The sequence below is a fragment of the Acanthamoeba castellanii genome (assembly GCF_000313135.1).
Source record: "Acanthamoeba castellanii str. Neff unplaced genomic scaffold scf7180000084660, whole genome shotgun sequence".
NCBI lineage: Eukaryota > Discosea > Longamoebia > Acanthamoebidae > Acanthamoeba > Acanthamoeba castellanii.
Genome location: NW_004457356.1, coordinates 183,287 through 209,918, shown reverse-complemented (window position 1 = coordinate 209,918; position 26,632 = coordinate 183,287). Strand labels below are relative to the sequence as shown.

The 26,632-nt window shown below is 59.4% G+C and overlaps 11 protein-coding genes across 11 annotated transcripts; 6 read left to right on the top strand and 5 right to left on the bottom strand.

The window, feature by feature from the left end:
* Window positions 1–33: 33 nt before the first annotated feature.
* ACA1_107500 (uncharacterized protein) lies at window positions 34–845 on the top strand (the record flags this gene model as incomplete). Its single annotated transcript, XM_004336294.1, has 5 exons — window positions 34–134; window positions 157–186; window positions 300–445; window positions 551–610; window positions 718–845. Coding segments are annotated over 5 exons (465 nt in total), but the record flags the coding sequence as incomplete, so codon positions are not given.
* Window positions 846–1,999: 1,154 nt separating this feature from the next.
* ACA1_107490 (uncharacterized protein) lies at window positions 2,000–2,398 on the top strand (the record flags this gene model as incomplete). Its single annotated transcript, XM_004336293.1, has 1 exon — window positions 2,000–2,398. One exon carries the CDS (start codon window positions 2,000–2,002, stop codon window positions 2,396–2,398), a length of 399 nt encoding a protein of 132 aa, XP_004336341.1.
* Window positions 2,399–2,732: 334 nt separating this feature from the next.
* On the bottom strand, window positions 2,733–5,532 carry ACA1_107480 (kinase, putative; the record flags this gene model as incomplete). The annotated part of the gene is made up of 13 exons (XM_004336292.1): window positions 2,733–2,962; window positions 3,076–3,149; window positions 3,227–3,368; window positions 3,446–3,580; window positions 3,704–3,782; window positions 3,876–4,054; window positions 4,140–4,242; window positions 4,363–4,449; window positions 4,567–4,629; window positions 4,759–4,936; window positions 5,021–5,106; window positions 5,190–5,314; window positions 5,412–5,532. 13 exons carry the CDS (start codon window positions 5,530–5,532, stop codon window positions 2,733–2,735), a joined length of 1,602 nt encoding a protein of 533 aa, XP_004336340.1.
* Window positions 5,533–6,544: 1,012 nt separating this feature from the next.
* ACA1_107470 (uncharacterized protein) lies at window positions 6,545–6,879 on the top strand (the record flags this gene model as incomplete). Its single annotated transcript, XM_004336291.1, has 2 exons — window positions 6,545–6,680; window positions 6,740–6,879. The coding sequence occupies 2 exons, from the start codon at window positions 6,545–6,547 to the stop codon at window positions 6,877–6,879; spliced, it is 276 nt and encodes a 91-aa protein (XP_004336339.1).
* A 185-nt stretch (window positions 6,880–7,064) lies between these two features.
* ACA1_107460 (uncharacterized protein) lies at window positions 7,065–8,457 on the top strand (the record flags this gene model as incomplete). Its single annotated transcript, XM_004336290.1, has 4 exons — window positions 7,065–7,238; window positions 7,474–7,542; window positions 7,628–7,894; window positions 7,951–8,457. 4 exons carry the CDS (start codon window positions 7,065–7,067, stop codon window positions 8,455–8,457), a joined length of 1,017 nt encoding a protein of 338 aa, XP_004336338.1.
* Window positions 8,458–8,758: 301 nt separating this feature from the next.
* Window positions 8,759–10,725, top strand: ACA1_107450 (PB1 domain containing protein; the record flags this gene model as incomplete). Its single annotated transcript, XM_004336289.1, has 6 exons — window positions 8,759–9,387; window positions 9,497–9,588; window positions 9,725–9,936; window positions 10,062–10,134; window positions 10,208–10,298; window positions 10,395–10,725. The coding sequence occupies 6 exons, from the start codon at window positions 8,759–8,761 to the stop codon at window positions 10,723–10,725; spliced, it is 1,428 nt and encodes a 475-aa protein (XP_004336337.1).
* Window positions 10,726–11,239: 514 nt separating this feature from the next.
* On the bottom strand, window positions 11,240–13,565 carry ACA1_107440 (Ser/Thr phosphatase family protein; the record flags this gene model as incomplete). Its single annotated transcript, XM_004336288.1, has 10 exons — window positions 11,240–11,431; window positions 11,542–11,626; window positions 11,728–11,820; window positions 11,948–12,101; window positions 12,216–12,410; window positions 12,556–12,656; window positions 12,802–12,893; window positions 12,995–13,094; window positions 13,200–13,350; window positions 13,541–13,565. 10 exons carry the CDS (start codon window positions 13,563–13,565, stop codon window positions 11,240–11,242), a joined length of 1,188 nt encoding a protein of 395 aa, XP_004336336.1.
* Window positions 13,566–13,943: 378 nt separating this feature from the next.
* ACA1_107430 (RhoGEF domain containing protein) lies at window positions 13,944–17,650 on the bottom strand (the record flags this gene model as incomplete). Its single annotated transcript, XM_004336287.1, has 8 exons — window positions 13,944–15,476; window positions 15,589–15,627; window positions 15,724–15,780; window positions 15,860–15,932; window positions 16,019–16,239; window positions 16,375–16,444; window positions 16,537–17,271; window positions 17,445–17,650. 8 exons carry the CDS (start codon window positions 17,648–17,650, stop codon window positions 13,944–13,946), a joined length of 2,934 nt encoding a protein of 977 aa, XP_004336335.1.
* Window positions 17,651–18,308: 658 nt separating this feature from the next.
* ACA1_107420 (RhoGEF domain containing protein) lies at window positions 18,309–22,378 on the bottom strand (the record flags this gene model as incomplete). Its single annotated transcript, XM_004336286.1, has 10 exons — window positions 18,309–19,413; window positions 19,495–19,570; window positions 19,677–19,925; window positions 20,013–20,157; window positions 20,277–20,441; window positions 20,511–20,606; window positions 20,688–20,795; window positions 20,906–21,165; window positions 21,263–22,205; window positions 22,265–22,378. The coding sequence occupies 10 exons, from the start codon at window positions 22,376–22,378 to the stop codon at window positions 18,309–18,311; spliced, it is 3,261 nt and encodes a 1,086-aa protein (XP_004336334.1).
* A 484-nt stretch (window positions 22,379–22,862) lies between these two features.
* On the bottom strand, window positions 22,863–24,265 carry ACA1_107410 (Ubiquitinconjugating enzyme subfamily protein; the record flags this gene model as incomplete). The annotated part of the gene is made up of 7 exons (XM_004336285.1): window positions 22,863–22,937; window positions 23,077–23,230; window positions 23,360–23,495; window positions 23,591–23,692; window positions 23,761–23,805; window positions 23,883–23,947; window positions 24,063–24,265. The coding sequence occupies 7 exons, from the start codon at window positions 24,263–24,265 to the stop codon at window positions 22,863–22,865; spliced, it is 780 nt and encodes a 259-aa protein (XP_004336333.1).
* Window positions 24,266–25,226: 961 nt separating this feature from the next.
* On the top strand, window positions 25,227–26,612 carry ACA1_107400 (nucleoside diphosphate, putative; the record flags this gene model as incomplete). Its single annotated transcript, XM_004336284.1, has 7 exons — window positions 25,227–25,310; window positions 25,421–25,637; window positions 25,724–25,848; window positions 25,956–26,013; window positions 26,094–26,186; window positions 26,383–26,513; window positions 26,538–26,612. The coding sequence occupies 7 exons, from the start codon at window positions 25,227–25,229 to the stop codon at window positions 26,610–26,612; spliced, it is 783 nt and encodes a 260-aa protein (XP_004336332.1).
* Window positions 26,613–26,632: the final 20 nt, after the last annotated feature.

The window sequence follows — 26,632 nt, the reverse complement described above, 5'->3', positions numbered from 1 at the left end:
TAAGTGGAGGAATTAAGATCGAAATCGCACCATGGGCAATTTTCACGGCCATGCCATTCCTGGCACCTTGATGATACTCTTGGGCCTCTTCTACTTCCTCCGATCCTTGAAGGTATCCTACTGCCGTGGCCTTCGTACGCGTCAGTTCTGGATCAGCTTTGAGGCTCTCAGCTTTGCCTTCTACGGGTGCGTCTCCTTCGGTTGAAATTGTGCTACTCGAATTAAAGCGATTGGATCGAAATCGTTATCGCCTTGTCTCGGCCCTCGCTCACATACCTCCCCCATGGTGGTCATTGTAGTGGGCTGGGGGCGATCGCCGAGTTTCTCGATGCTCTCATCCCTAATGCGAATTTCTCCGAGTCGCATCTGGACCACATCCACGTCACGTCCGCCCTGTGCGTGGTGGGCATCATCGAGCTGCTGCATCTCTACAAAGTCCTCGACAGTGCGTACCTCCACTTGCGTGAAGCTCTCGGCTCTTTCCATGCTTTTACCTTAGTTGCAAAGGAACCGCCTTTTTGATCTCCAACCCCTCTCCTTCGCCCTCCAGACCCTGCTTGGGGCTTGGTGATGCCTGGCGGCCTCGTCTTCGTGGCCACTCTCTTCACGGGTACGCCTCTTTACATTCAGGCCCAGCCCAGCCCTGTTGGCAGTGCGCTACAATGTTGCGCATGCGTCTCATCTCTCATCTTTCACACATCTCTCTCTCTTCCGCAGCTCATCCTCAAGCGTATGACCTGGAGTCTTTCGCGCACGCGTTCACTGCCTTCCTGTTCTGGGTCACCGCTATCAGTCGCGCCCTCGAAATCTTCGCAGGTACAGAGAAGGAAGCCTGCAATTCGTAACGCGCTGCGCTCTGGTCTATGACTGCATGGCGCCCAGTGGCGTAACGTAAATGTCCGAGTCTCACCATCTGACACCACCCCACGCCACTACGCTAGGAATGTACCTCAACCAGACCTACTTGCGCCGGCTGCAGGTGCGCAGTGCGACGTGGCGACGGAAGGGCGGCAAGCCGTTCAGCAGGAACTACTACCTGATGGACATCCCGCGCGTGCTGTGCTGCTGCTTCTCGCCTCGCGTGCGCGACGCCAAGGAGGAAGAGGAGGAGGTGCAGCTGGGCCTCAACCCCGGCTACTTCAACCCGATCATCTACACCACGCCCTTCCCGCTCCTCTCCGCCGCGTCCATGTTTTTCAACGGCGTCTGGTGGTGGGAGATGGCCGTCGCCTTCTTCTCCAACGAGGGCAAGGACATCCCCGAGGTACTCAACTCCTTTCATCGCCATCAACTACTATCATCTCTCTTTACGTCTGCTAGCGATGGCGCTAACTGGATGAATTGGTTGGCTCTGCTCTCAGAGCGAAAAGATGAACCCGATGGCGACCCACTATGCCTACTCGCACCAGATCTTCCCGCACTTTGTGTGGGTGTCGTTCTTCCTGGTCTTCGTCACGATCGCTGCCAAGTTCATCGACCGCCGGTACTTCCTGAACGACAACCAGCACTACGAGTTCAGTGAGGAGAGCGACGAGGTCGAGCTGGCGCGCCTGGGCTCGCACCCCAGCCTCAACTCCCTCGGCGGCAACCACGACGAGTACGAGGAAGATGCCCGAGTCTAGACCCAGACAGAACGTTATTCATTCAGTGACGCTACAACCACCACCATGCACATAGAAAGCTCTCGTCCACACTGCCCGCGAACAACACTCATTTTTGAAATAACATCCGGCAAATGTGTGGAATGCGCCGACGTCGTCACCTCTCTCGCTATCGGAAATTCCGTCTAGTTCCTTCGGTTTCACTGCGCAGAGAGCATCGCTCCAAGAAAAGACGCGAGATTGGACACTACTCGGCAAAGACACGACAAAGCGAACGACACGCCTTGACACGCCTTAGAGCCGCACTCACCGCTAACCAAGTAGTACTACCGACCATTATCAAAAGTACCTCAAGCACACAGGCAACCACTGCCAGCCAGCCCGCCCCACAGCTCACCATGAATACCGCCTCCTTCTCTTCGACTTCGACTCCTTCTACTTCTACTTCTTCGGTGGCGAGCAGCGCACCGACTCTCGCGTTCGAAGGCATCAAGGCGCTCTCCAAGCGGCACCAGCAGCGCAAGAACGGCCTCTCCCTCCCGACCGGCACCGGCCTCAACAAGAAGCCAGCCCTCCCACAGACGGCCAAGAGGTCGGCGGCCAGCGCCTGCTGTCGCATGCTGTTCGGGCCGGTCGACCACGACGAGGTCCTGGGATGGCTCGCCGAGCGCCACAACGAGCGCCGACAGCAGCTCGCCGCCAAGTACGGCTTCGACATCACCCTCGCAGAAGAGGGCGTCCACCCGCTGCCATCCCTCCAGGCCGCCGCCTCCACCTCCCCGGCGTCGTCCTGCTGAGGCGGCCCCGCGACGTCGTCATGTACAGAACAAAAAACGTAATCGGGGCGGCGGCAAGACCAACGAAAACAGGAGGAGAGTGTACAGCGACCCCGGCGATAGCCGGCAGAGAGGCGCCGTTTCGGGCAACAACAACACGACTTCTCCGCCGCAAGCTGCCGCTCGGCCTGCACTCGTGTAACATAACACAAGTGTACAACCACCACAACAAATATACCCTAAAGAGAATAGTTTCTTCACCAAAAACAATAATGTAGTCCCATACTTCGCTATCTACTGGAAGGCAAAGAAGGAAGGGTGTAGCTTAAAATGGTGGCTTGGTCGTTTTTGTGGCTCAGGCGGGCCTTTCTTCGGGTGAGTGGTCTTCGCTGGGCAGTTCGAGGGCTCCCACGCCGGAGATGGGGACGCACACGAAGAAAGTCTCCCTGCGCGGATCGCTGTTGTCCTCCCCCTCGGCCCCGTCGTTCGATGATCGTCGCGGGCCGTGGTATTCGGCTTCGACGGCGGCCTTCAATGCCGCCACCCTGTCAGCGCGCACTATGCCCACCACCACCCCGCCCATACCTGCACAACGCGCACCCAACCAGCCCCACACGCCACGCTCAGCACTAGCGACTTGAACTGTTTCCATGTTTGGGCGACACACACACGACACACACGCATGAAGGGCATCATACCCGCGCCGGTGAGGGATGCGCCGAGGGCGCCATGTGCGCACAGAATCCGCTGCAGCTCGTCCATCTCGGGCACGCTGCGCACAGGCAACGACAGGCGTGAGCCCAGTGCGCGAGAAGGGACTTGGCAGTGGGGGCGGGAGGGGGGGTGTACCTGGCGTTGAAGGCGCCCGGCTGGGCGTAGAGCTGGGCCGACGGGTCGGCCGGGTCGGCCTCGAGCTTGTCCACCAGCCCCTGCAGGTAGGCGTCGCTGATCGGGTGCTCGTCCGCATACTTGGGCGAATCGCCCATGTGACCTGTGCCCACCACCGCATGAGCCGAGGCCAAGGCCGAACGATTAGGTCGGATTGGATTAGGGGGGGGGAGTGAGCACCGATGGTCATGACGCGGCCCATATCGAGCAGGGCCTGGTCGCGTTGCGACGGCGTGGAGGCAGAGGCGCACACGTGCAGCAGCCGGAAGAACTCGCGCGCACGCGCACACTCGGCGATGCCGAACAGTAGCGGACCTGCGCCCCGACATCCCAACGTGAGGCGAATCAATCTCCCCCTAACTCTGTGTGTGTGTGTGTGTGTGTGTGTGTGTGTGTGTGTGTGTGTCGGGTGGGTGGGTGGATGGGCGGCGTGCTTACCTCGGAGCTCGAGGTGCGAGGGCTTCATTTCAGGGCGCAGCTTGCACAAGTACGTCTGCTCCGCCTTCTCCGCCACCTCCTGTGTGCGTGGTGCGTCTCGGTTGGCGACGACGACGAAGCACGCACGCACGCACGCACGCACGCACGCACGAAGACTAGGAGGAGGCCGTACGCGTAGCGAGGGGAATTGGGTGACGAGTTCGTGGGTGGTGATGCGAGCGGGGATCTGGAGGAGGAGGCGGTAGATGGCGGCCGTGCCCGCCGGCTCGCCCAGCTCCTCCGGCGAGATGCGCGACAGCCGATCGATCCGCTGCACGAGCTCCTCCCCATAGCCCGCCCGCCGCATCACCTCTGCAGCAACCACCAGCCCGCCACGTCACACCGCCACCTTAAGCAACGCGTTGGGGGGGAGCGCGCGGCGGGAGATCAAGTGCACCGGTGAAGAGGCCCAGCGCGACGCTGTAGGCGAAGCGCGGAACGGCGTAGTTGGCGGCCTCCTTGCCCGACAGGTTTCGCGCCTTCAGCGAGTCCACCACCACCTGCGTCCATAGAATTGAGCACACGCACACGCACCAGCACACACACGCACGACACGCACCACAGCACACGCACACGTGTGCCCAAAAGGTGGGGGTGAGGGATGCGAGGGGGGCACTTACCACGACGTGGCCGGGAGGGAAGGGGGCGTAGGCCGGGCGGATGGCCGAGTGGTCGTTCTGGTAGAAACACGTGTGCAGGATGTGCCCCTCCCGCCCAAACAGCATCGCACCCTGCGAGTGGACCACGGTTGCCACCCACCCACCGGCTCTTGAGTGTGTGTCTGTGGTGTGTGTGTGTGCGTGTGTGTGTTGTGTGGTGAGTACCTGGTCGGCGAGTCCGGTCACTGCTCCCGCCTTACCCTCTGCAGTCCGGGCCATCTCGATGATCTGCGGCGACGAAAGCGAAGATTCGCGCACCGATGAGCGCGAAGGAAAAGAACGAAAGGAGAGGAAAGAAGAACGAAAGAGAGAAGCAGGGGGTTTCCACAAATGTGCCTGGATGGGGTCGAGGGCGACTTCGGGGTTGGCCAGTAGGCAGCCGCTCATGAAGGCCAGAACCAGCGAATGGGAGGAGCTGATGCCGGCCCCGGTGGGCACGTCGCTGGTGATAAGGCCTGAGAAGCCCCGCAGCGGCCGGCCCTGGTTGTGCTGCTCCGTGAGGCCCTCCAGCACCCCGACCAGGTACCGCGACCACCTGTGCACATTCCATTCCAAGCATTCACTTCACATTCTACATCGCTTACATTCCACATACCAACCATGGCTTGGTGGGACATACCCAGAGTCTCGCTGGAGGCGGGTGGAATCGATGACGACCTCGGGGAATGCTGGGTTGGCGTTCTTGATGACGAATGTGTGTTCCTCCTGCTTGCACACGATCGCGATCAGCACGCAACACGCACGACGCACGACACACGACACACACGAGGGGCAGTGGAATGTGGTACGGGAGTGCCGGCGCGGTGGGGGTGGAAGAGGAGGAGCGTCTCCATGGGGATGGCGAGGGCGTTGCACCCGCCTCCGTGCGAGTCGATGTGCATGCCCCGCAGGTTCACCCGCGCCGGACATCGCACTAGCGCACCGCCCAGCGCGTGTGTGGCCGACGACGAACCGCTCTTGAGAGTTAAACAGAGAGAGAGAGAAGTCGCGTAGAGGCGTGGTGGGTGTACCGATGGTGAGCGGGGCGTGTAGGAGGTCAGGGAAGGCGGCGACGTAGGCGGTGACGGCGCGACCGTAGAGGGTGGCCTTGCGCTGGATCAGGGCCTCCCGCTCCCGCTTCTCCGCTGCCATTGCCTCGCTTGCCACTGCTGGTGCTTCCTGTGCTGCACTACAGCTCCCGTCCGGCGCTACAAGCGCCAGTGCGGTCAGTATTTATTATTTATTATGAAAGAATATGTAAATATAGTAATTTGTTACATTTAGATTTATTTATAAAGAAAAACAGATCAATTTCAATCGATCAGGAACTCGCAAGACGTACCGCCATAGGTGCGGTGTAGGAGGGCAGTGAGGCGAGGATGCAGCGAGTCTTGTCGCGGTTGAAACAGCTTCAGCCACTCTTCTGCTGTGGGTCGCTCCATCTTTGCTCTTTTGAGCGTGTGACTCTTGAGGCGACTCGTGAGCCGCAAACCAGCAAAAGAGTAATAAAGTTGCACAGAGTGGGGTTCGAACCCACGCGTGTTTCCACACCAGAACTTGAGTCTGGCCCCTTGGACCAACTCGGGCATCTGTGCTTCTCTGTCCTCACAAATCCATTTCCATTTGCGGGTGGGCAGTCACTCTTGACAAAACAATCACCCTTCCACTGACCAAAAGTTCCCTGGCATGAGCCTGCATCACTCTTTCCCCCTCTCCTCTTATGACTTTTCTGAATTAATAACGACGGATATCGAACCCACGCCCATATTCAGAAATGGCGGGAAAATACGGCACATGCCACACTCTTTGGCGCAGAGCAGGGACAGAAGAGGGGTCACTATGTGGAGTCCACGAGCTGTCGAGCTGGAGACCGTTTGACCTTCTTCGACCCCAAGGCTTGTTGGCTGTGACACCTTTCTCAGCGGAGCCATGCCGAGTTACTGTCGCTGCGGTGTGGCAAGTTCATCTTTTAAAACAACTCCTAATCCGCAGCTGCACCCTGGGGCCAACGTCGTTTTGAACAAAGAGAGTGATGTTCAAACTCTACGCTGACTTGGAAAACGTACCTCGACGCCACTCAGTTGTTTTGTCATAATGTGCAAAGTAGAGCTGCTGACGACTTCACCTGTTCCAGTTCCTCGTGCAGGAGGAAGAGAGCGTGAGCATGTTCCTCCACTGCATGGAGGACAACTACTTCCACGCCGACGACGAACTGGCGGCTGCGCTGGTGCTCATCTTTTCCTCGCGCGGACGTGGCCTCTACCTCCGTGACTCTGCCATCGCCTACGGCATGCGGGCTCGTACTTGCTCCCCTCCTTTCTGCCACTTGCATCATCTTCTCGCCTCGCTCTCCACACAGCTCACCCCAAACGCTCAACCGCATCAGATGATGCTGTCTCGCTGGTGCAGGCGCCAAACTTCTGCACGGACCTCCTCAGCGAGTTCATGCTACTCTGGGGCAAAAGTAACAACACCTCCCGTCGCATCTTCTTGTTGTAGCACCCCAGGCATTGACTCTCGGCAATGGTTTTTGTGCGTAGAATACCTCCGGCGTTTATTGACACCGACGATCAACACACTCTGCTCGAGCGTGTGCCATGTAGAGGTACACGAGGCCCTGCATCAAGCGACTATCTTTTTTCTTCTCTTTCGAGAGCTCTTGTCTTACGCTGGCGAGGGTATCGATGCAGATCGACGAGGACCGATTGGAGAAAAACGACAACCTCTACGACAACGCGTTCAACCTGCTGGCGGTGACACAGAAGCTGCTGAATACGATCATCACCTCCACGAAACAGATGCCCAAGTACGTGCACGACACCATCACGCAGATGGCCATCGGGATGGGATCGGACGACGTGCGCCGATGCCACCTTATCATCACCACGTTCATCTTTATTCGCGTCATCTGTCCCGCTTTGGTTCTGCCTCAACTGCACGGACTTCTCCCTCGTACGTGCGCAAAGCTAAGAACACGACACACACGACACACATGACACACAGACACACACACACCACACGACACACGACACACGACACACGACACTGGACTCATCAGTCAAGTAAATAGATCAACCGAGTTCGGAGCTGCAGCGTAAGCTGATCCTCGTGGCCAAGGTGCTTCAGAACATCGCCCACCAGCACGTCCCTTCCAAAGACGAGGTGCGCTTGCATCATCATCTTCGTTATTACCATCATCGTGTCGCATATCCAAGCTCACGTGGTCTCTCTCGCTTTTGTGTCTTAGCCATACCTGAAAGTGACGAGGGAGTTCACCAAGGAGAGCATCGAGGTGGTCAAGACCTGGGCCACGCAGCTTCTGGAGGTGGATCCGCGGGTGGATCGCTACATGCGGCGGCAGCAGAAGCGTTCGCGCGGCGCCGACATGCACAAGATGAGGAAGAAGCGCCTGCGTCCCTATCTCCTCAAGATCTGTGCCTTCATGCTCTCCAACGAGGACCAAATTCGCGCCTACTTCGAACATCGCGCTCGGTTCGCCCGTGATCCAATGAAGGTGCGACACGACACGCACGCACGCGACACAATCTGACAACACGACACGACACACAGATAAGCCAGGTCTACGGCCGGTTCGCGAACCTGATCGACGAGCTCAAAGGAGCAGCGGCGAGCAAGACGAGGAAGCGGAAGGCGCGCAGGTGGAGCGCTCTCCGCAACCTCTTCGTGGCCAGGATGTGCACCACGCCGCCGGTCGAACAGCTCAAGGACAGTGAAGAGGCAGAAGCTGCAGAGGAGACCAAGTGTAAGATTGGACACGACGTGGCGCGAGTGCGCAGCGCGCAGCAACAACAGCAACAGCAGGAACAAAAGCAACAACAGACCCTGCGTGCGCTGGTCAACCACCGCGATGACGTCGAATCCGGCGATTCGACGGAGGAGGAGGGCTACAACAACGGCAACAGCAGCAAGCCTAAGGAGGTGAATCGAGACGACAGCGGCAGCTCATCATCCGAAGCACTGGATGGTAGAGGGCGGCAGAGTACGACCAAGAAGAAGAGCAAGCGCCAGCCTTATGTCATCGTCTTACCCACACGGACCAACATCAAAAAATGTTGATTTCACCGATTTTCTTGCATCTTTTCCTTTGAGGCGCGTTCTTGTGGTATTCTGGCTTTGGCCGCCAATTCAGGTTTTCGGGGTAAGCAAGTGTCGACTACGGGTTATCGGGCGTTCGGCGAAGATAGACAGGGTAAACCGGCACAGGCCGTACCGTACAAAAGGCGCCATTTTCTTCGTACAAAGCACAAACACAACACACAACCGCAAGAGCAAAGGTGGCTTACCGACACACCGCTCGCTCTTCTGTCCTCGTCATCAAGAACAACTTCGAAACAAATAATCAACAAATCATCCACACATGCAAGTCGATCTGCCTTCATCTTCATCTCCTGCTGCAATGCTCAACCCGCAGCAGCAGGCTGCGATACGCTGCAAGCTGTCTTTCAACGGCGAGCTGCGTTGCTGCGCGCTGGCGCTACCCCCATCGTGGGACGCGCTGCAGGCCGACGTCGCCCGACTCTTCAACATCGGACCCGCCGTGGGCCGCGCCTTCGTGCTCAAGTACGTCGACGACGAGGGCGACAGCGTCACCTTCGACTCGCCCCTCGAGCTACACGACGCCGTCCACGCTGCTGCCCAGGCCACCACGCCCAACCCCTGCCTCAAGCTACTCGTCCAGCTCGTCGGAAGCGTAGTCGAGAAGGCCCCGACTGGTGAGCCGCTACGCGCAAAGTGTCGAGGCAAGCGAGGCGCCTTCCACCAGTTCGGCCCGGGCGAGATGGAGGCCCTGCTGGACCAGCTCGAGGCGCGCGGCTTCGGGCAGCGCAGGAAGCGAAACGCGCGGCTGCTGCGCAAGATGGGCGGCGACGTCGAGGCCGTGATGGCCCTCCTGCGCGAGTCCGACGCGGCGGCCGGGCAACGGCGCCTCGCGCGGAAGCAGAAGAAGCTCGCCCTCGCCCACGCCGACGGTCGCCCGCACAAAAGCAGGTACTACTTGATTGCTACTTCTTCTTCTCTTTCTGGCTCTGGCGCGTACATTAAAATTCATGTTGAAGCTAACCCCACCACTTGCTTACCACCATCATCATCAACACAGGGAAGAGCGCAAGGAAGAGAGGAAGGCCAAGCGCGCGGAGAAGAAGAACTCCAAGGACGCCATCGAGGCCGAGGGCTTCGTCTCCCTGGCTGGTACAGCCCTCTTGCTACCACTACTACTACTACTCTCTCTCTTTTTCCCAGTCTGCTCACACTTTCCAACAACAACACCAACAACAACAACAATGCTAACATTCCCCTTTTATTATTGACTCTCATTGGCGAGCAGACGGCTGGCCGGCGGGAGTGAGTGCGCTCTACCTGGACGGCAACAACATGCTCTTCCTCACGTCGGCGCTCAGGAGGCACGCCCTGGGCAGGGGCCAACGCTGGAGGGCCGAGGCCATGCTCACCTCCCTGGCCGAGTCCTTTGCTCGCGCCAAGCGGGCCACGGGCCTCTGCAACACAGTCATGATCTACGACTCTATCAACAAGCGTCGGGTACGATCTACATCTGGAGATTGTTGTTGTTGTTGTTGTTGTTGTTTGCGCGTTGTCCGTTCATATTGTGGGCGTTGGCATTTAACACTTCATTTAATGTTTATATATATGTTGTGGGGCTGCAGTGTGGCGTGAAGAACCTGGACGAGGGTGCCCGCTTCGCCGTGGCCAGCGCGAGGCCCGAGTTCGCCACTTCCGGTACAAGAGCCTTCCTTGCCCTGCCCAGTTGTGCGCAGCAGTTCACTCAGATGAGGTTCTCCCTCTTTTTCAGACGACGCTCTGGTGGCCTGGGCGCAAGCACTGCCTCCGCAGCAGGTCAAGGCCAGCCTGTTCGTCACGTCCGACCGCGAATTGAAGAACAGGTAACCTGCACCACGACGTGTTGGCATGCTCCGTTTGGAGCGCTTGACAGCTGACCAACTGACACCGTGCACACGACATCGATGACCACTGGACAGGTTGCTCGCGGTCGGCGCTCTCGTGGCCAAGCCCAAGCAGTGGGTCGAGTTGGCGCGGCGCACCATCGAAGACGGACAGACGGACGCCGCATTCCGCCAGCCGCAAGGGGAAGGGGAGCCCAGCATGGAGGAGGCGGAGCAGCTCAGACCGGAAACGGAGGCCGACGAGCAGCAGTCGCTTGACGACTTCCTCGAGGAGTGGGGCAAGAAGCTGGTGCTTCACGACTACAATGACCACCATGACGACGATACCACCAGAGAGGACTCAGCTGACGATCTTCACGGCGCAGGTGAAGAGAAGCAGACTTCGGTCGAAGGCATGCTTCTTTGATAATCAGCTGGTGCCACCAACCTGCCAGTGCTCACTCATCGGGCCTCGCCAAGCAAGGGTTTATTATTCATGAATGAAACTGTCTTTATCATCAACTCCATCATTGCATTTTTTTTTTAGGCAGTACAACCTTCAAGCCTGTGTGAAATTCTACCCACTTGACAGCCCAGTTGGGTGATTTGTTGAGTGAGCTTGTCTCTACTAGTGAGTCTCAAGGCAGGTCCATGTTGCCGTTAGTGATGTACCGTGGCCACCTGCTTCATGAACGCCGCACTCCTTGGGAACTGCAACACTCCACACTGCAGCAAACCCTTCACACGCAGCAGGAATTCTCCAGTGCCACCTGATATGCATGCCCTTGGATGAGCGTGTTGTGTTCTGATCCGCCCCGCTGTGAAGGAACCGAGGAGGTTGGTTGGGTGCAGACCAATGACTCACACCCGGTGAAGGGCTGGGGTGTGGTTAACTGGTTTAATTTGGTACAGTACGCCAAAACTGAGAGGTGTGGTGCTGCTCACAGGGTCTTGGTGATGGTAACGGAGTCAATGATGGACTGGGTGGAGGCGTCGTAGAAGTCCCACTTGAGGGTGAGGTTGTCGACCGCCAGGATGCCGTAGCCCCACCCAGTGCCCCACCTGAAGGCCGACCAGGAGGGCGCCGGGTTGTTCCACTTGGACGGGTCCAGGTCCGTGAGGCCCTCCACACACTGCGTGTGTCGTTGGTTGTGTCGAGGTTGTGCGGCGGCATCAGCACCAGCATCACGGCCTTAGAAACATGAACTACTGCCATCACGTGCAGGGAGCAGGGAGAGCGTACGCCGGCATTGCCCACCACGATGCCCACGGGGGCCTTCGGGTTGGTGTAGTCGCTCACCTTCTTGCCCCTGTACGCCGGATAGTTCCTGCATTGCGTGCGCACGCGTTTGAGTTGGTTGAGATGAGCCATCTCGAGTTGAGAGAAACCAGCATGGGCGCGCCAATCAATAGATAAACAGACGCGTACCGCTCATAGCTGTGGACGTGTCCGGTGAAATAGGCGTCGACGCCGTACTTCATGAACAGGTCCTCGAACGTCTTCTGGAGCGTCGCCGCGTTGCTGCCGCCCAGGGGGAAAAGACTTGATTCACGCAGCGCCGAGCTTAGTCATGTGAACGGGCCTGGGCCTATCGGGAACACGACATGTCGTGTGCGTGTGTGCGCATGCGGTGCGTGCGGGTGCGTACCCGTTGGTGGGGTTGCCCTCGAGGTCGGAGTAGCCTCCGCTGCTCGAGTAGATGGGTCGATGTCCGCCCACGATGATCCACGGCCTCTTGTGCCTGTTCTGGTTGGCCTTCGCCAGGTCCGCCTCGAGCCACGAGAGCTGATCGCCAAAGTCATCTGCGACGCGGCCCAGCATGCGGTGAGAACCGGAACCCCCACGACCCACGATGCGCGAAACACACGACACACGACACACGCGCGCAAGCGAGCGAGCGAGGAGAGCGACGGTACTGCCGAAGGGTGCGTCGGGGTAGCTGGTCTCGGTCGAGAGGGAGATGAAGTGCACGTTGCTGTAATCGAACGAGTAGTACATGCTCTTCTGCGCACCCGACGTCGAACCCGGCATCATGAACCGGTGGTTGTAGACCACGAAGTTGTGGGTCTCGAAGAACAGGAACGGATCCCAGCTCGTGTACTCGTGGTTGCCTGGCATCGCACACACACACACACCACACACATTCCACCACACAATGATTCGTATATTAATTGATTGCCGGCACCACCACCATCGGCTAAGTGTGTTGTTGGTTGTTGGTTGTTGGTTGATGGGGGAAAACAGTAACACACATACCGGGGAGGACCATGTAGGGCTTGATGGAGGTGGTGTTCTCCATCATTCCTGCCCACGTGTTCCAGGTGTTCTGGAAATCAAACACGTGGTCATCCGCATAACTGCGTAGCGGGTCGCGAGTGTGCGCGAGGATCGTGTGAGCATGCTGAGAATACGTAGGAACATGTCGCGATCATATATATATATTGTTGCGCCTGCGGGTCCGCACTTATTACGGATTGATCAGCCAGGCCTGGTACGTCGTACCTGATGTCGCCGACGTGGTACACCCAATCGATCTCGTCGTTGAGGGACTTGCTGTTGACGCCATTGGCCGTGTTTTGCGAGTTCACGATGCCCTGAAGTTATTTGTTTTCATCAGCACCAGCAGCAACCACAGCGACCACAGCAACAGCATCAACATCGACATAAATATCATCGAACCCAAGGCGGCACGTACCATGTCGCCGTAAATGGCGATGGTGAAGGGCGTGTTGGTGTTGTCCGGAGGAGTCACGAACGAGTACACCGCGCTCCACCCGCCGGACGCGTCACCGCACCTGCACAACCACGCACGCACGGCATCAGCAGGCGAACGTGCACGTTGTTCCGCCAAGTGCCGTGTGTGCGGTGTGTGTGTGTGTGTGCGGTGTTGGAGGTTATACCGATAGTAGTAGCGGGTGCCGGGGAGGAGGTCACGGAGCACCGCAAAGTGGTTGAAGCCGTAGCCGGAGAACCACTCGTTCGCCACGCCCGTCGCGTTGCCGGTGAAGGGCGGCTTGGTGCCGAACTGCACCGTCGACGTCGCCGTACGGTCTGCGTGGGGAAAAAACCATTTTTATTATTATTATATTATATGTTAATAATTACTTGTTATTTCGTCCATTAAATGAATTAATTAAATCGGTTAAAAAAAAAGAGTAATTATGACTCGTGGCTTGTGAAAGTTAACGACGCTAGCGTCGAGGCCTGTAAAAGGAAATAGTGCAAGGGAAAGGCAGCGCACCCTGAGTGTACCAGCCGACGTTCATCTCGGTGGTGCTCCGGTCATGGCGAGGTGCACATACCGTACGTTGGTGTCTGCAGTTGTTTTGGTTTGTTAATTGGGAGATGAGTTCATCTCCACCAGATTTAACTCCATAATCAAATCTCCCACGCCCGCATCCTGGAGCTGTGAGAGGCTTTGGGGAGGGGACTAACGTACCGGCAGCGTGGACTGCCAGGAGGGACAGCAGCACGAGCAGGCCCACGAGGCCCAGCAGGTTCTTCATTGCGCCGACAGACAGCAGAGAAGAAACAAAGCCAACGTTCGACTTACTCCAACGACTCTTCTTCCGTGTCGACACAAAAAATAGAGTCCCAACTGTACAGCGCCGACCGGGATGTCCCGATGGTGGGAAGGCACCACTTCAAGTGGTGGCCGACTGGGAGCGGCGTTGGCGCCGTTTGACGATGAGGCTGGCCGACGGCGACGCCGATGACGAGCCGGCGGCCGATGGCGCCATCGGCGAGTCTCCGGCGGCGGCAACGGCGGAGGTGGTCGATGACGAGTCCCACGGGAGGGAGCCGGTGAAGGGGCGTAGCGTGTGGAGCTGCAGCTTGAGCTGCTCGATCTCGTCCCGCAGCAGGGTGACCTCGTCCCGCGCCGCCCCGCCCTCCTCCGACTGTGTCTGGTCGTTGGTCGGCTGTCGCTGCTGTTGCTGGTGGTGGTGGTCGGTGGCGTCCAACGACAACGACGGCGTGTGGTGCTTCTTCTTGGCCGGGGCGGCCTTCTTCTTGGGCGAGGCCGGCGGGCTTTTCCCCGAACCGGATGAGGATTGGTCGCTCGAGCGGAGGCGCTCTACCTTTCGCCGGAAGGTGGTGCTGGCCTTGGCCTTGGCCAGCAGGCTGCTGTTGCTATGCGACGCCGACGAGAAGCTGGCCGCCCTCCGCGTGGGCTTGCGGCGCGAAGAGCCACTCGACTCTTCCTCGTCATCGTCACCACCACCACCACCATCATCATAATTGTCATCGCCGTTGGCGCTGTTGGTGTCGTGGTGATAGTCGTCGCCGACCTCACCGGCGGGCAGGGCGTTCAGCTGACGGAGGAGGGCGTGGTTGATGAGCTTCTGGATGCTGCGGAACCACATCCGCTTCTCGTCCTCGCTCTCGGCCCCGAACAGGTAGCGCCGCAGCACGTGCTCCTCGTCGGCGCTGCGCCACAGGGCCTGCAGCTCGAACCGGTGCAGGTGGTGCGTCTGCTGCGACTGCACGTCGGGCGTCGAGTCGCTGTCCTTGCGCCATCGCCGCAGGCTCCCCTTCACCTTCCTGTTGTCGCTGTTGGTCTGCTGCTGTTGCCTGCTGTCGACAGAAGAAAGGTCGTCGTCGCCAGCCGTCGAGCCACGCGGGGAGGGCGCGTCTGTCGACAAAGGCGACGTTGATGACTCTGCCGACAATGAGACGCGCTGCTGCTGCTGCTGCTGTTGTTGTTGTTGTGCGATGATGGCGTCGGCGATGGTGTTGTCGGCAGAGACGACGTTGATGATGCGCGACGAGGCCAGCGGGATGCGGTGCATGGATGAGAAGCAGCGCTTGTGCCGCTTGGCCGGGTCGAGCAGCTTGGCGCTCTTGAGCCGGTCGGCCACCACCATGATGTCGCTGAAGAGGAACACCACCACGGGCTTCCCGGTCGGCGTGTGACCAGACTGCTGGTCACTGCCGCCGCCGCTGCCGGGTGGGTCGAAGGCGTAGAGGTGGCCCTCGTGGATGAAGTTGCGCGAGGAGCCCATGATGTCGCGCAGGTGCTGCCGCGAGAAGTAGCCGGCGATCTGCCGCATGCGCTGGTGGTTGGCGCCCCGCGCGGCGGCCTCGTTGGAGGCCGTCACCACCGCCACGATCTGCTCCTGCGCCGCACGCAACAGCTCGTAGTCCACCGCCGTGCGCGGCGTCAGCTCGAGCAGCTCCTGAACGCGTGTGTGGAGCACACGACCGGGCGTCAGTCAGTCAAATTAGTAGCTTCGCTTTCGCTGTCAGCTTTGTCAGCTAAAGAATCTAAAGAAGTGACCGATCACGTACGCTGAGGAACCGCGGGTACTTGCAGATGCGCTCCAGCGGCTGTAAGACGTGGCCAACGATGCGACGACGACATGGAATGTAAAGCAGGTGAGCCGATGATGATGACTCACGGGGGATGGGTGGGGTCAAACGCACAGCGATGAGCAGCTCGGCGAGCGTGAGACCGCGAGCCGCCTCGCTCGCCTCGATGTTCTAAACATAAAGGGGACCAAGTATTGTCAGCCGACGGCGTTCAACTTTGGAGAGAGAGAAACGAAAGAGAGAGGCGTACGCGGATGCAGCGGCGAAAGGCGGAGCTCGACTCGTTGAGCTTGTGGAGGGCGGCGAGGGCGGCCGCATGCCCGCTACAGAACCGGTGGTAGTTCCCAAAGTACGACTTCTGCACTCGTGCAAAGGCGTCGGTTGGTAAGCGAGAGAGAAAAGCGAAGACAAAGAGCGAAGTTTGGTGTGGTGGCGTGCCATGGTGAGGAAGATGTCGCCGATGGGTGGGGGCTGCGGCTGCGGGGTGGCGTAGGAGTAGCGGCGGAAGCGGCGGAAGAGGAGGCTGTGGAACTCGCGGTGCATGTCGGCAAAGAGGCCCACGTTCGAGCTCAGGAACCGCTCCTGCTCGCCCACCAACACACCCTTCTCCACCAGCGGTGGGAGGTATACCTGCGCCCATCGCGCACAACACACGACACGACACGACACGACACCCGCAGACGACACACGCCACACACACACACACACGCACGCTGTTAGCTATTTTACCCGTGGCAGGTTCTGCTGCAAGCTGGGTGTTCACACCTGTTGGATGATGTGCAAGTGGCGGAGGTAGAGCTCCTCGCTTTCGATCAGCTCCTCCACGAGGCGCAACCTTGAGGCCACCCAACCACCCCAGCCACCCGGTACACGTCAGCATTTGCGGCGCCTCGTTCCATCCCTCTGCGCCCACCACACCATGCGCACCTCTTCTTCTCCAGCTCCGCGCGAAGCGGGATTCGTTCGGCGGCCGCCGGCGCCGGCGCTTCTGTCGCCGTCGCCGATTGGACTGCAGCTGCTGCCGGCTTCGGGGACGGCGGAGGCGACGATGACGATGCGGACCGTGCAACCGTCGGTTGCGCTGGTGGCGCGCGGGGAGGCGGCGGCGTCGACGATGGCTCGGCAGCGGCCGAGGCGCGTGGGTGGTGGAGGGAGCGGCGGAAGAGGGCGGAGTAGAGCTGCTCCAGCTCGTCCGTGCGGAGGTACCGCGTGCCGCGCCTCGCGCCGCCCACCACCGCGTTCTCGGGGGGCACACCACACGCCGGCAGTGACGCTGCGGCTGAAGGCGCGCCGTCGTCGCCGTTATCGTCATCGTCATCGTCATCGTCGTCGTGGTCGTCTTCTCCTTCGGAGTTGCTTCCGAGCGAGTCGTCCGACGTGTCTCCATCGTCTTCGTCGTTGTCGCTCGTGTCGTCCTCTTTTTCTTTGTCCTTTGCCTGTGGCGCAGTCGTGGTGGTCGTGTCGGTGTGGTCGGTGTGGCGCGCAGGCGTGCCGCTCATCAGAGGCTCCGCCGGTCGGTCGGCGACGGCGGGTGGTGCGGACCGCGGCGGGGGCAGAGGCGGAGGAGGTCCGCCATCCTTGCCCATGAGCTTGAGGGACAGCAGATGGGGCGCTGGACGCAGCGACGACTCGTCGATGCACGAGTACGGAAACAGGCCCTGCCTGCGCCCATTGGGGCGCGCGTTGCAATATGCGCGAGTGAGCGCTCATGCGTCAGCGAGGGTGAGTGTTGTTGTTGCGACGACCCTTCTTTCATTGGGTCTCATAGGTTGGAAGCTGTTTGCAAACGAAAAGCGAAGCGAAAAGAAAAATGCGAAGGGGGGGAGCGACGGTACCGTCCGTCGGGGTGGGAGACGCGAGCCCAGCCGTCGAGAGAGTGGGAGTGGATGACGAGCCACTGGCCGGCCTCGGCCCCCACATGACTCCCCTTCAGCCCGCGAAAGGTGCGCCCCACCTGCCCCACCACCACTCCCGCTCTTGGCGGTGGCGGCGCGGTGGTGCCGGTGGCCGCAACAGAACAGGACGCGTCCTCCCTCTGCATGAGTCAACTTCAACAACAAACCGCCTTTTTGTTTGTTTCCTTCCTTTAGTGGCCTCGCAAGTGCCACGAACTGCGGTGGCACCACAACAAGCCCGGCAAATATTATGGCGTGCGCCATGCTTGGGAATCCTCCTCTGCCGTAGGCGAACTAGAGGGGTCTTCCAAGGAATTCAAAACATCCAATAGATGGTTTGGTGAGGGCCTTGGTTGGTGGGGCCCTACTACTCCGGAGAGGCCATACCTTCTCCTCTCGTGTCGTGGGGGAGTCCCACGCCAAACCGTTGTTGTTGCTTTGGGGGGGGGGCAAGACACCTCTGTTGAAGGCACCTACCACTACAACTACAACAAGCTGCTGAGACAGTTGTCGTTGCTCTCTTCGACGTCTCCCCCTTCGTCATCGCTGCTGGTGCTGCTGGTGCCGTCGTCTTCGTTGCTCGCATCGCCGGTGGTGGCCGCGGGAGATGCGCAGTGGTCGTCTTCTCCCGTCGCGTCCGGCTGCCTCTTCAGCATCGCTGTCGCTCTTCAGTGATGATGGTGGTGGTGGTGGTGGTGGTGGTGAAGAGGATGATGGTGATGATGAAGAGGATGACGAAGAAGATAAGAAAAAGAGAAAGGTCAATCACAGGCGAGGAAACAAGACCGACGTGGGGGGCGGTGCTTACTTGAGGCGGCTGGAGCCGATGCCATCGGCGAGAATGGGCACGTTGTTGGCGTCGAGGCTCCGCTTGAACCAGGTGCCGGTGCTCGTCCGCTGCGCCCGCTTCTTGCGCAGCTCCTGGACCATGCCCTCGTCCCACCCGCCGCCGCCCTCCTCCTCCCCCTCGGCCGGCGCCATCGTCGTCGCCGCCTCCTCGCCGCCCTCCGTTGATGGTGGCGACTCCTTCAGCTCCTCGCTCGCCGCCGCCGCTGCTGCCGGGGACGACTTCTTGCGGCCGCTGGTGCTGTTGGCTCGTTTTCGGAGGTACTTGAGCCCGCTCCTGGCCTCCTTCTCGTCCTTCTCTGACGACGAATCCTTGGCGGCGGCGGCCGTGGGGGCCGGGGTGGAGGCCTGGCGCTGGAGGTCGCTCGCGGGCGGCTTGGCCTTCTTGCGGAAGAGGGTGTTCATCGAGAACGAATGCCGTCGCAGGCTCATCCCCACCCCCTTGCGCTCCGGCACCGGCGTCTTGCTACCGCCGCCGCCGCCGCTGCTGTGTCGCTTGCCGCTCTCCTTCGCTCCGCCTCGCTCTCCCGCCTCCCCCTCCTCGCTCCCTTCGTCTTCCTTGCTCGCCGCCGCCTGTGCCGCGGCTGCCTGTGCCGCCGCCCCTGCCGCCGGAGCCGCGGGCGTAGAGTCGTCGCCGCCCGGGGGCTTGGGCGTCTCCTTGGTGGGCTGCTGATCTCCGGTGTCGACGCCATCGGCTCCGCCGGCGTCACCGGCCTCGTGTATCGCCGTCGAGGTCGCGGTCGCGGTGGACGGAGGCGAAGAGGCCTGCTCCGCGGGCTCCGCCGCGCCTGTCGACGACGAGGGCGACGGCGGCGACGGGGATCGAACCCCCGGCAGGGCTGAGAGAGGCGGATCGGGAGACGACGACGAGCGGGCGGATTCGGGGGCCGCCGCGGCGGGGGTTGCCTCGGCGCTGGCGACCGCTGGGCTGGAGGAGGAAGAAGAGGGCGAGGGCACGACGCTGCCGGTGGCGGTGGCAGTGCGCGTGGCGATGGACTTGTGGCCGACGACGGCCATGTCCAGGAGCACCTTGTCGAGCACGCTCATCCACTCGGTCTTCTCCCTGCACGATGCATGGATTAGAGCCGGTGCGAACCCATCGATACGAAATCGACGACAAGAAGAAGAAGAAGAGATTAGGTACCGCTCTGTGGGCACGGCGAAGAGCCAGGCTCGGTCGTCGGTGAACAATTGGAAGCACTGCGCAAATGTCTCCGTGCCTGCAGGTGCGATGGTCACATGTGAATAACAAGAATAATACTACTACAATAATAATAAAGGCTGATAAAGGATATAAATAGTAAATGCTGGAGATGGCGATGGTACCGATGATGGCCTGGGGCGCGTTGGAGACGGTGCAGTCCGCGGAGAGGGCGATCTGCGTTTCGAACTCGAAGGTCTCGACGTCCTTGGGCTGGCCGTCCTCGTTCTTCATGAGCTTCTTCTTGGCCTTCTTGGCCATGAAGTTGAAGCTCATCAGCGACGTGAGGCCAGTCTTCTTGGCCAGCACGATCATGTCGTTGAACAGGAACGCATAGTGGTCTGTTTTCTTGTAGGCACTGATTTGCGCGTTGCCTGTTGTTGGACCCTCGTTAGCTCGTGTGCGTGTGTTCATGTGCGTGTGCGTGTGCGTGTCGGTCGTATTGCGTGTCGTGTGCGCACCGCTACGTTCGGTTGGTGGGGAGGCGAGGCTCTTCTTCCGCATCGTGTTGGACATCTTTTGGATCTTGCCCTTGGAATTCGGGGCCAGCTGGATCTCGGCCATGACCCCCTCGAACACGTACATGCGGCCCGGAACCACGATGTTCTGTCATGGCGAAGAACGCGCCGAGAGAGCAAAGAGAAAAATTCGGTAAGAAAACGAGTTAGCCCTCCATTGCACGTGGCTCATCAGCAAAGTGGTACGGGTGCATGGGGGGCGTGTACCTCAAATTTGCCGATGAGCTTGTCCTGGATGGCGATGACCTCGTAGATGTTCTCGGCCTCCTTCTTCTGGATGTTGATGAACACGGCCAGCTCCTGCATCTTCGTGCGCGCATCGGAAAGCGCCGGGTAGTCCGGGTGCGAGGGATGCGTGTGCTTCACCAAATCCTGATCAGGGCAACCCAAGACGTCAGTTCGCCTGTATCGTGTGTCGGTGTCGGGTCGTGGTGTCCTTACCGAGAGCAGCATGACATAGCGCGGGATCCGTTGCACGGGCATGATGAGGAAGGCGTTGAGGTCGAGGCCCTTGCACTGTTTCCTGTTTTGCGAGTACTGCGAGCCGCCACGACCATCATCGTTGTCAGCCCCCCAGGGCAAGCTACAAAAAGGCAATTGATGATGGTGAGTGCGTACCATAAGGAAGGCACGAAAGTCTTCCGAAGTGCGCTTGAGCCGGGCGACGATGGTGATGGCCTTGTTGAAATGGTTGACGTACTGCGTGTAGACCTTGAGGAACATCGACTGTATGCGAACAAGAACAAGACTCATCAGCATCACTTTCCTTCTTCTTCTTCTTCTTCTTCTTTTTCTTCTTCTCATGTTCGCCAGCAAGGGCGCGGTGGTGTCGGTACCATCTTGGCAAAGATGTCGCCGAGGCAGATGTCGAAGTGCCAGTGCTGCATGCGCTCGGCCAGCTCGGCGAAGAGCTTGGCGTTGTAGCCGAGGATGACCTCGATCTCGGAGAAGATGCCCTTGAGGTCGGTGTGGGTGATGATCTGCTTGTTCGTCGGGTCGCGCAGCGGGTTCACGAACACCTCCACCACCGCACGCAGGCTCTGCACGTAGGTCTGCTCCGTCGACAAGATCTCCTCCGCGATCTTGTTGCGTCGCCCTGCACACGCACACACTGTTAGACCACGACACGCACGACACACACAAGACACACAACACAACATGACACACGCATACAGGAAAGCGGGCGAGCGTACAGAACATCTTGTAGAAGCGCTTCCAGGAGGGGAGGGAGTAGTTCTGGGCCTGGGTGCCGCGGAAGAAGGTGCGCCACACCGAGTTGGAGTCGGCCGCGCGCTGCCACGCCTTCTGGACCAGCCCGAGCACGGCCAGCTCCGGCGGGCGGAAGTAGATCATGATCCGCTCCAGCACGCGCCGCGGCAGCCGCAGGTACTCGTCCGGCGCGTAGACAAAGTCGCGCGGGTCCTCCTCCTCCTGGTGCTCGTCGCCCTCTTCGCCCTCCTGCTGGAGGAGCAGGCTCTCGTCGTACTCGCCGGCCAGCGACGCGGCGGAGGCGACCCCCGATTGTTGCTGTTCGCCGGCGAGCGCGTCGCCCGACTCCTCGCGCGTCTGGCGGTCGATGAGGGCGCGCACGCGGTCCTGCAGCTCCTGCACGCGCCGCTGCGTCTGGCGCTCGTTCTCGCGCTCGCGCTCCTGCCGCCTCTGCTGGCGCGCCTCGCGCCGTCGCCGCTTGTCCTCACTCTCCGGGCGGGGCGGGTCGAGCCTGTGCAGCAATTTCTTCCGGCGGTGCGCCACCTCCCGCCGCGCCCGCTTCTGCAAGGCCTCGTCGTCATCTCCCTTCTCGCCGCCCGAGTCGTCATCATCGTCGTCATCCGTAGATGTCGTAGATGTGGACGTCGGCGACGACGATTCGGTGTCGTCGTCGTCGTCGTCGCTGCTGTGGTTCTCGTCGTCGCTGGCGCTCGACTCCTTTTCGGCCGCGGGCTTGGCCAGGACGTCCCGGAGGCCGCCCCCACCGATGGGTTGCGGGACGCCGGGGGGGGCATCTCGGCGGACGATGGTGCTGCCCCGCCTGGTGGGCGCCGAGAAGACCAGCGAGATCGACTGCTTGCGTTTGGCGACCGGTGGGGCGCTCTTCTTTCGTAGAGGCGAGTCCTTCTTCTTTTTCTTGTTTGCCATCTTCTTGCTCGTCGCTTTGGTATTTCCATTGCTCGATTCATCATCTTGGCTCGAATCACTACGATCGCCGTCGTCGTCGTCGTCGTTGTCATCGCCATCATCGTCGAAATCGCTCTTAGAGCCGCTGTTCGCAGACGCATCTTCCTTGGACCCTTCATCATCATCCTCACCATCTTCCTTTTGCTTCTTCTTGTTCGTCTTTATGGGAAGTGCGCCCTCGCTCTGCTCCAGGACGTCCCTGGTGGGCTCCAGGCTCCACTCGTCCCCCTGCTCGTCCATGCTGGGTACCGCGCACAACCTGGTTCGAGATGTCGATTGAAAAGATGGAGAGCGCAGAGAGAGAACTGTCAGGCCTGACTAGATGCAGAGCAGATGTGCGCCCAAAAGAAACAAAACAAAATAGTTTGCCAGGTTACGGTTTTTGACGTGGGGGCGCGGACCCTTCCTTTTCGGCATCTCTGCATTTGGCGTTGGCCGGCATCCGAAACCTGACCTGCGCGTGGAGACGAAAGGGCGCCACCACCACGGGTGAAAGAAAGAACGAACGAAAAGAAAAGAAAAAGTTTATCGTCATGTCTTCGATGCTGATGGTGGCGGGTACTGCGGCATAAATAATAAAAAGAGAGCAGAGAGAGAAGATGGGGAGGGAAGGAAGGATCAATATCTAATATTGATGATCTTAGACACTCCCTTGGACACCCACGAAATGATGCCCTCGTTCTCGTCTTCCTTCTGATAAATGCATGACGACACACAAAGATCCAGGCACAGAAAAGGTCAGTAAACACAACGGTGTGTGGCACGGGCGTGTGTGTGTGTGGCACCACGGCCATGAGCCGAGCGGCATGAATGAAGAAAGCGTGCGACTTACCTCCAAAATGTAGTTCCGCAGGTTCTCAAAGTGTTGGTTCCACTCCGCGAAGCGAAGGCTGCTGTCCGTTGGGTTTATGTACACGTCCTTCAGCGAGTCCTCCACACACTTGACCGCGCTCTGCTCGAATTCGGAGGCATCCGCGGCCAGAAACCTGTGTGCCCGCGCACCAAATCGTCAGCATCACCCAGCTCGCCAAAGCAAAAGCAACAGAACAGCGTGACGTGTACCGTGTGTGTGTGTGTGTGTGTGTCGTGTGTCGTGGGTGTCGTGGGTAACGTACTTGGCTGCAGCGTCCGCGTTGAGGGGGTTGTCGGCTTGTATGTGATAGAAGAGTTTCTTCACATGGGCCAGCACACACCAGATCTGGTCCCGGTAGGCCACCCACCGGGGAAACGCTCGCGTGAGGTCCACTTCGCCTGTTTCCAGTTTACGAATCACGTGTGTGTGCGCACGAGGTCAGAACGTGCGGTGAGCGCGGTGTGCGCGAAACAGAGGGGGCATCGCGGTTCACCTTGGGCGGAAACGAGGGGATGGAACACGGGAGTCACGAATCTCAGCGTGGGCGCGGCATCGGGATAGGCTTCGGGGATGGACAGCACGAACTTGAAGACCCCTGTGACAGGTGCGCGAATGTGTGAACACGCGGGCCAAGGGACATGCGAGATGGTTGAAGTTCGGCACCTTTCTTGTAGAGGCCCTGACGTATGAACATGACCCCGTGCCACTCTGATAACAGCGCCCATGGCCGTTAGCTGCTGCCCTGTGTGCAACGCGCGCAAGCGCTGGTAGTGACTGCTACGTACCGAAGAGGCTCTGGAGAGAAGGCAGCACAAACACGCCACTAGGCACGTGCTGCGGCAGTTGCTTACTGTGTGTGGTACAACGTGTGAGCGCGAGAAGGAATGCAGGGCACAAATTGGAATTAAAGCAATTTGAAAAAAAGAGTAAACAAATCTGAGAATGGCGGGAAAGGGGAGGCGTACTATTCAATGAGCACGGTGTACTCTCGCAGGTAGGGGGCGTACTTCTCCTCCACAAAGGTGTCAATCTTCAGCTGCCCCTTTTCCGCCGCACCCGCAGAGTAAGCCGTAGGCGTGGATGATGATGGATTGGTTGTGTGTGTAGTTGAGTCATTCCCTGGCCCCTCGACCGCCGGCGTGGCTTGGGCGTCGTCCCTCTCCTCCATGCGTGGAACAATCAATCTCGACTTCGAGTTTGTTGCAAGCGTTTCGTGACCCCAGGCAAGCGATTTCGGAGATTTGAGGGTTCCGCAAAAGAAAAATTCTTTTCTTTTTTGTTTGTATTTCCACACTGGCCAGTGGCCACGATTCGACAAGATGAGCGCTGATTTCGGTGCCAAAAGTGGCGCCTATGCGCACACTCATCTTCTATGATGTAGCCGGTGGTTTGCGCACAGGGCAGCTTGATTTGGTGGCCTGTTTGGAGCAGATCTCGAAATCAATAAAAAATGATTTTTAGATAACCATGCCTGGCAAAAGCCGGGCGTATGGGGGAGTCGACAGAATCGCAATCCTGGCCACCTTAAAGGGTACCTACCGGGAGGTACTCTGCTGACGTGTCAGGCGGGGAAAAGGAAAGGTCGACAGAATCGGGATCCTGAGTCGGAGATTAATTTCGAAGTGCAAATTAATCTCCACCATATCCATGGGGGTGGTGTGCCGCCAAATGAATCCTCATCAGTATGTGGTGTTGGTGGTCACATGACTGCAGCCTCACAGAACCTGTTCTGGGAAAGATATTGGTGGTGAGAGTTAAGTGAGCAAGTGATGGTTAGAAAAGAAAGAAAAGGAAATTTATTTCCATTTCCATTTACAATTTCTATTTTGTAGCGGCCAAGATGAGAGCGTCAAATGCAACGCGAGCACATCCACGGTCGGCAAGAGGGGGGCTGAGAACGCACGCTACCTCGGCGTCGCAGAGCCTGAAGCGCGCGGCCACAGTGTTGGTCGTGGCACCCACCCTGCGCTCATCAGCAACGCACCAGGACGACTACCGCGTCCTCATGGTTTGCCTTCTATAAACTGCCTGTGGTCAACAGTTGACGCTTCTCTTGCTTTGCCCGACCATCTTTTCGTTTAATGCAATTGCGGGCCGAGCAGGTGAAGCGGGCAGCCAAGAGTCGGTTCATGGCGGGAGCGCACGTCTTCCCGGGCGGCATCCTCGAAGACGGAGACTCCGACCCACGGTGGCGCGACATCGTGCCTTCTGGCGTACGCAATAGCCACCTCCACCCCGCTCTTGGGTTGTCGATGCCCCACTGACCAACGTAGATGTGGATTGTGCGTCGTGTGTCGTGTGTCGTGTCGTGCGTCGTGCGCAGAAGGAGATAGATGCCGGCGAGCTGGCGTGGCGGCTCGCGGGTGTACGGGAGGTGTTCGAGGAATGCGGGCTCCTCATCTCGCGACCGCCGCTCTCCTCTTCTCCACCCGAGGCCAAGAAATGGCGCGAGAGGTCGGCCCAGGATAGCACCCACTTCCTGCGCATGTTCACCGACCGCGAAAGTGACGACAACGCCGGCCTGCGCCACCACATCCCAGGTCTTGCTCGCCCACGACAGTCAGGGCTTGTAAAACGCCTCTTCCATGTGCGACTGACCACACCACCACATATTCACATCCCGCAGACACGGAGGCGTTGGTTCCCTGGGCGCACTGGGTGACGCCATTGGAGGAGAAGTGGCGCTACGATACCCGGTTCTACCTCTCCGTCCTTCCGCAGCCCTATGACCACGCACAGACCGACGCCAGGGTAGGCCTCCTCTCGCCTTTGCACTGCTTACTTCACCTAGTGAATGGATGATGAGTGCAAAGTTTTTTGAAACGAAAACGAAACACTTTTGTTGTGTTCCGCACCAGGAGGTCACCCATCTCGACTGGTTTGCCCCGACCGAAGCCCTGCGCGCGTTTGACGAAGGTACCAACCACCAATCGCAGCCCACCCACATCCCCGCTGACGTGCCTGCACCGCACGACCATAATGGCCCGCTTTGTCAGGCACAATATCTCTCCCTCCGCCCACGTGGTTCATGCTCAAGGAGCTCACCAACTACCCCTCGCTCGCCTCTCTCCGCGAAGCCACCACACGAGGTAGTCACCATCACCATCACCATCACCATCACCATCACCATCACCATCACCATCACCATCACCATCACCATCACCATCACCATCACCATCACCATCACCATCACCATCACCATCACCATCACCCCGCTGATCTGGCCAGACCCACATCATACATAATATATGGGGCGGCTACGGGGCGTTGGCGTGACTAATGCAGGAAGGGACCTCACGCCGGTGCAACCGAGCCTGGTGCCGACGGACGAAGGCCTCGTGATCGCGATGTCGGGCGACCGACTGCACTGGGCCTCGCGCGGGTCGGTGGCGGCGCGCGGCTTCAACCGCATGCTCGTGCCCCTCCCCTCTCCCCGACAGGCCGAGGCCGGACCGGGGCGGCAATCCTACGCGCTCATCGTCGACCCCAACCCTCCCCTGTCTGCGTCCCTGTGACATAGCTGGTTGACATTTTT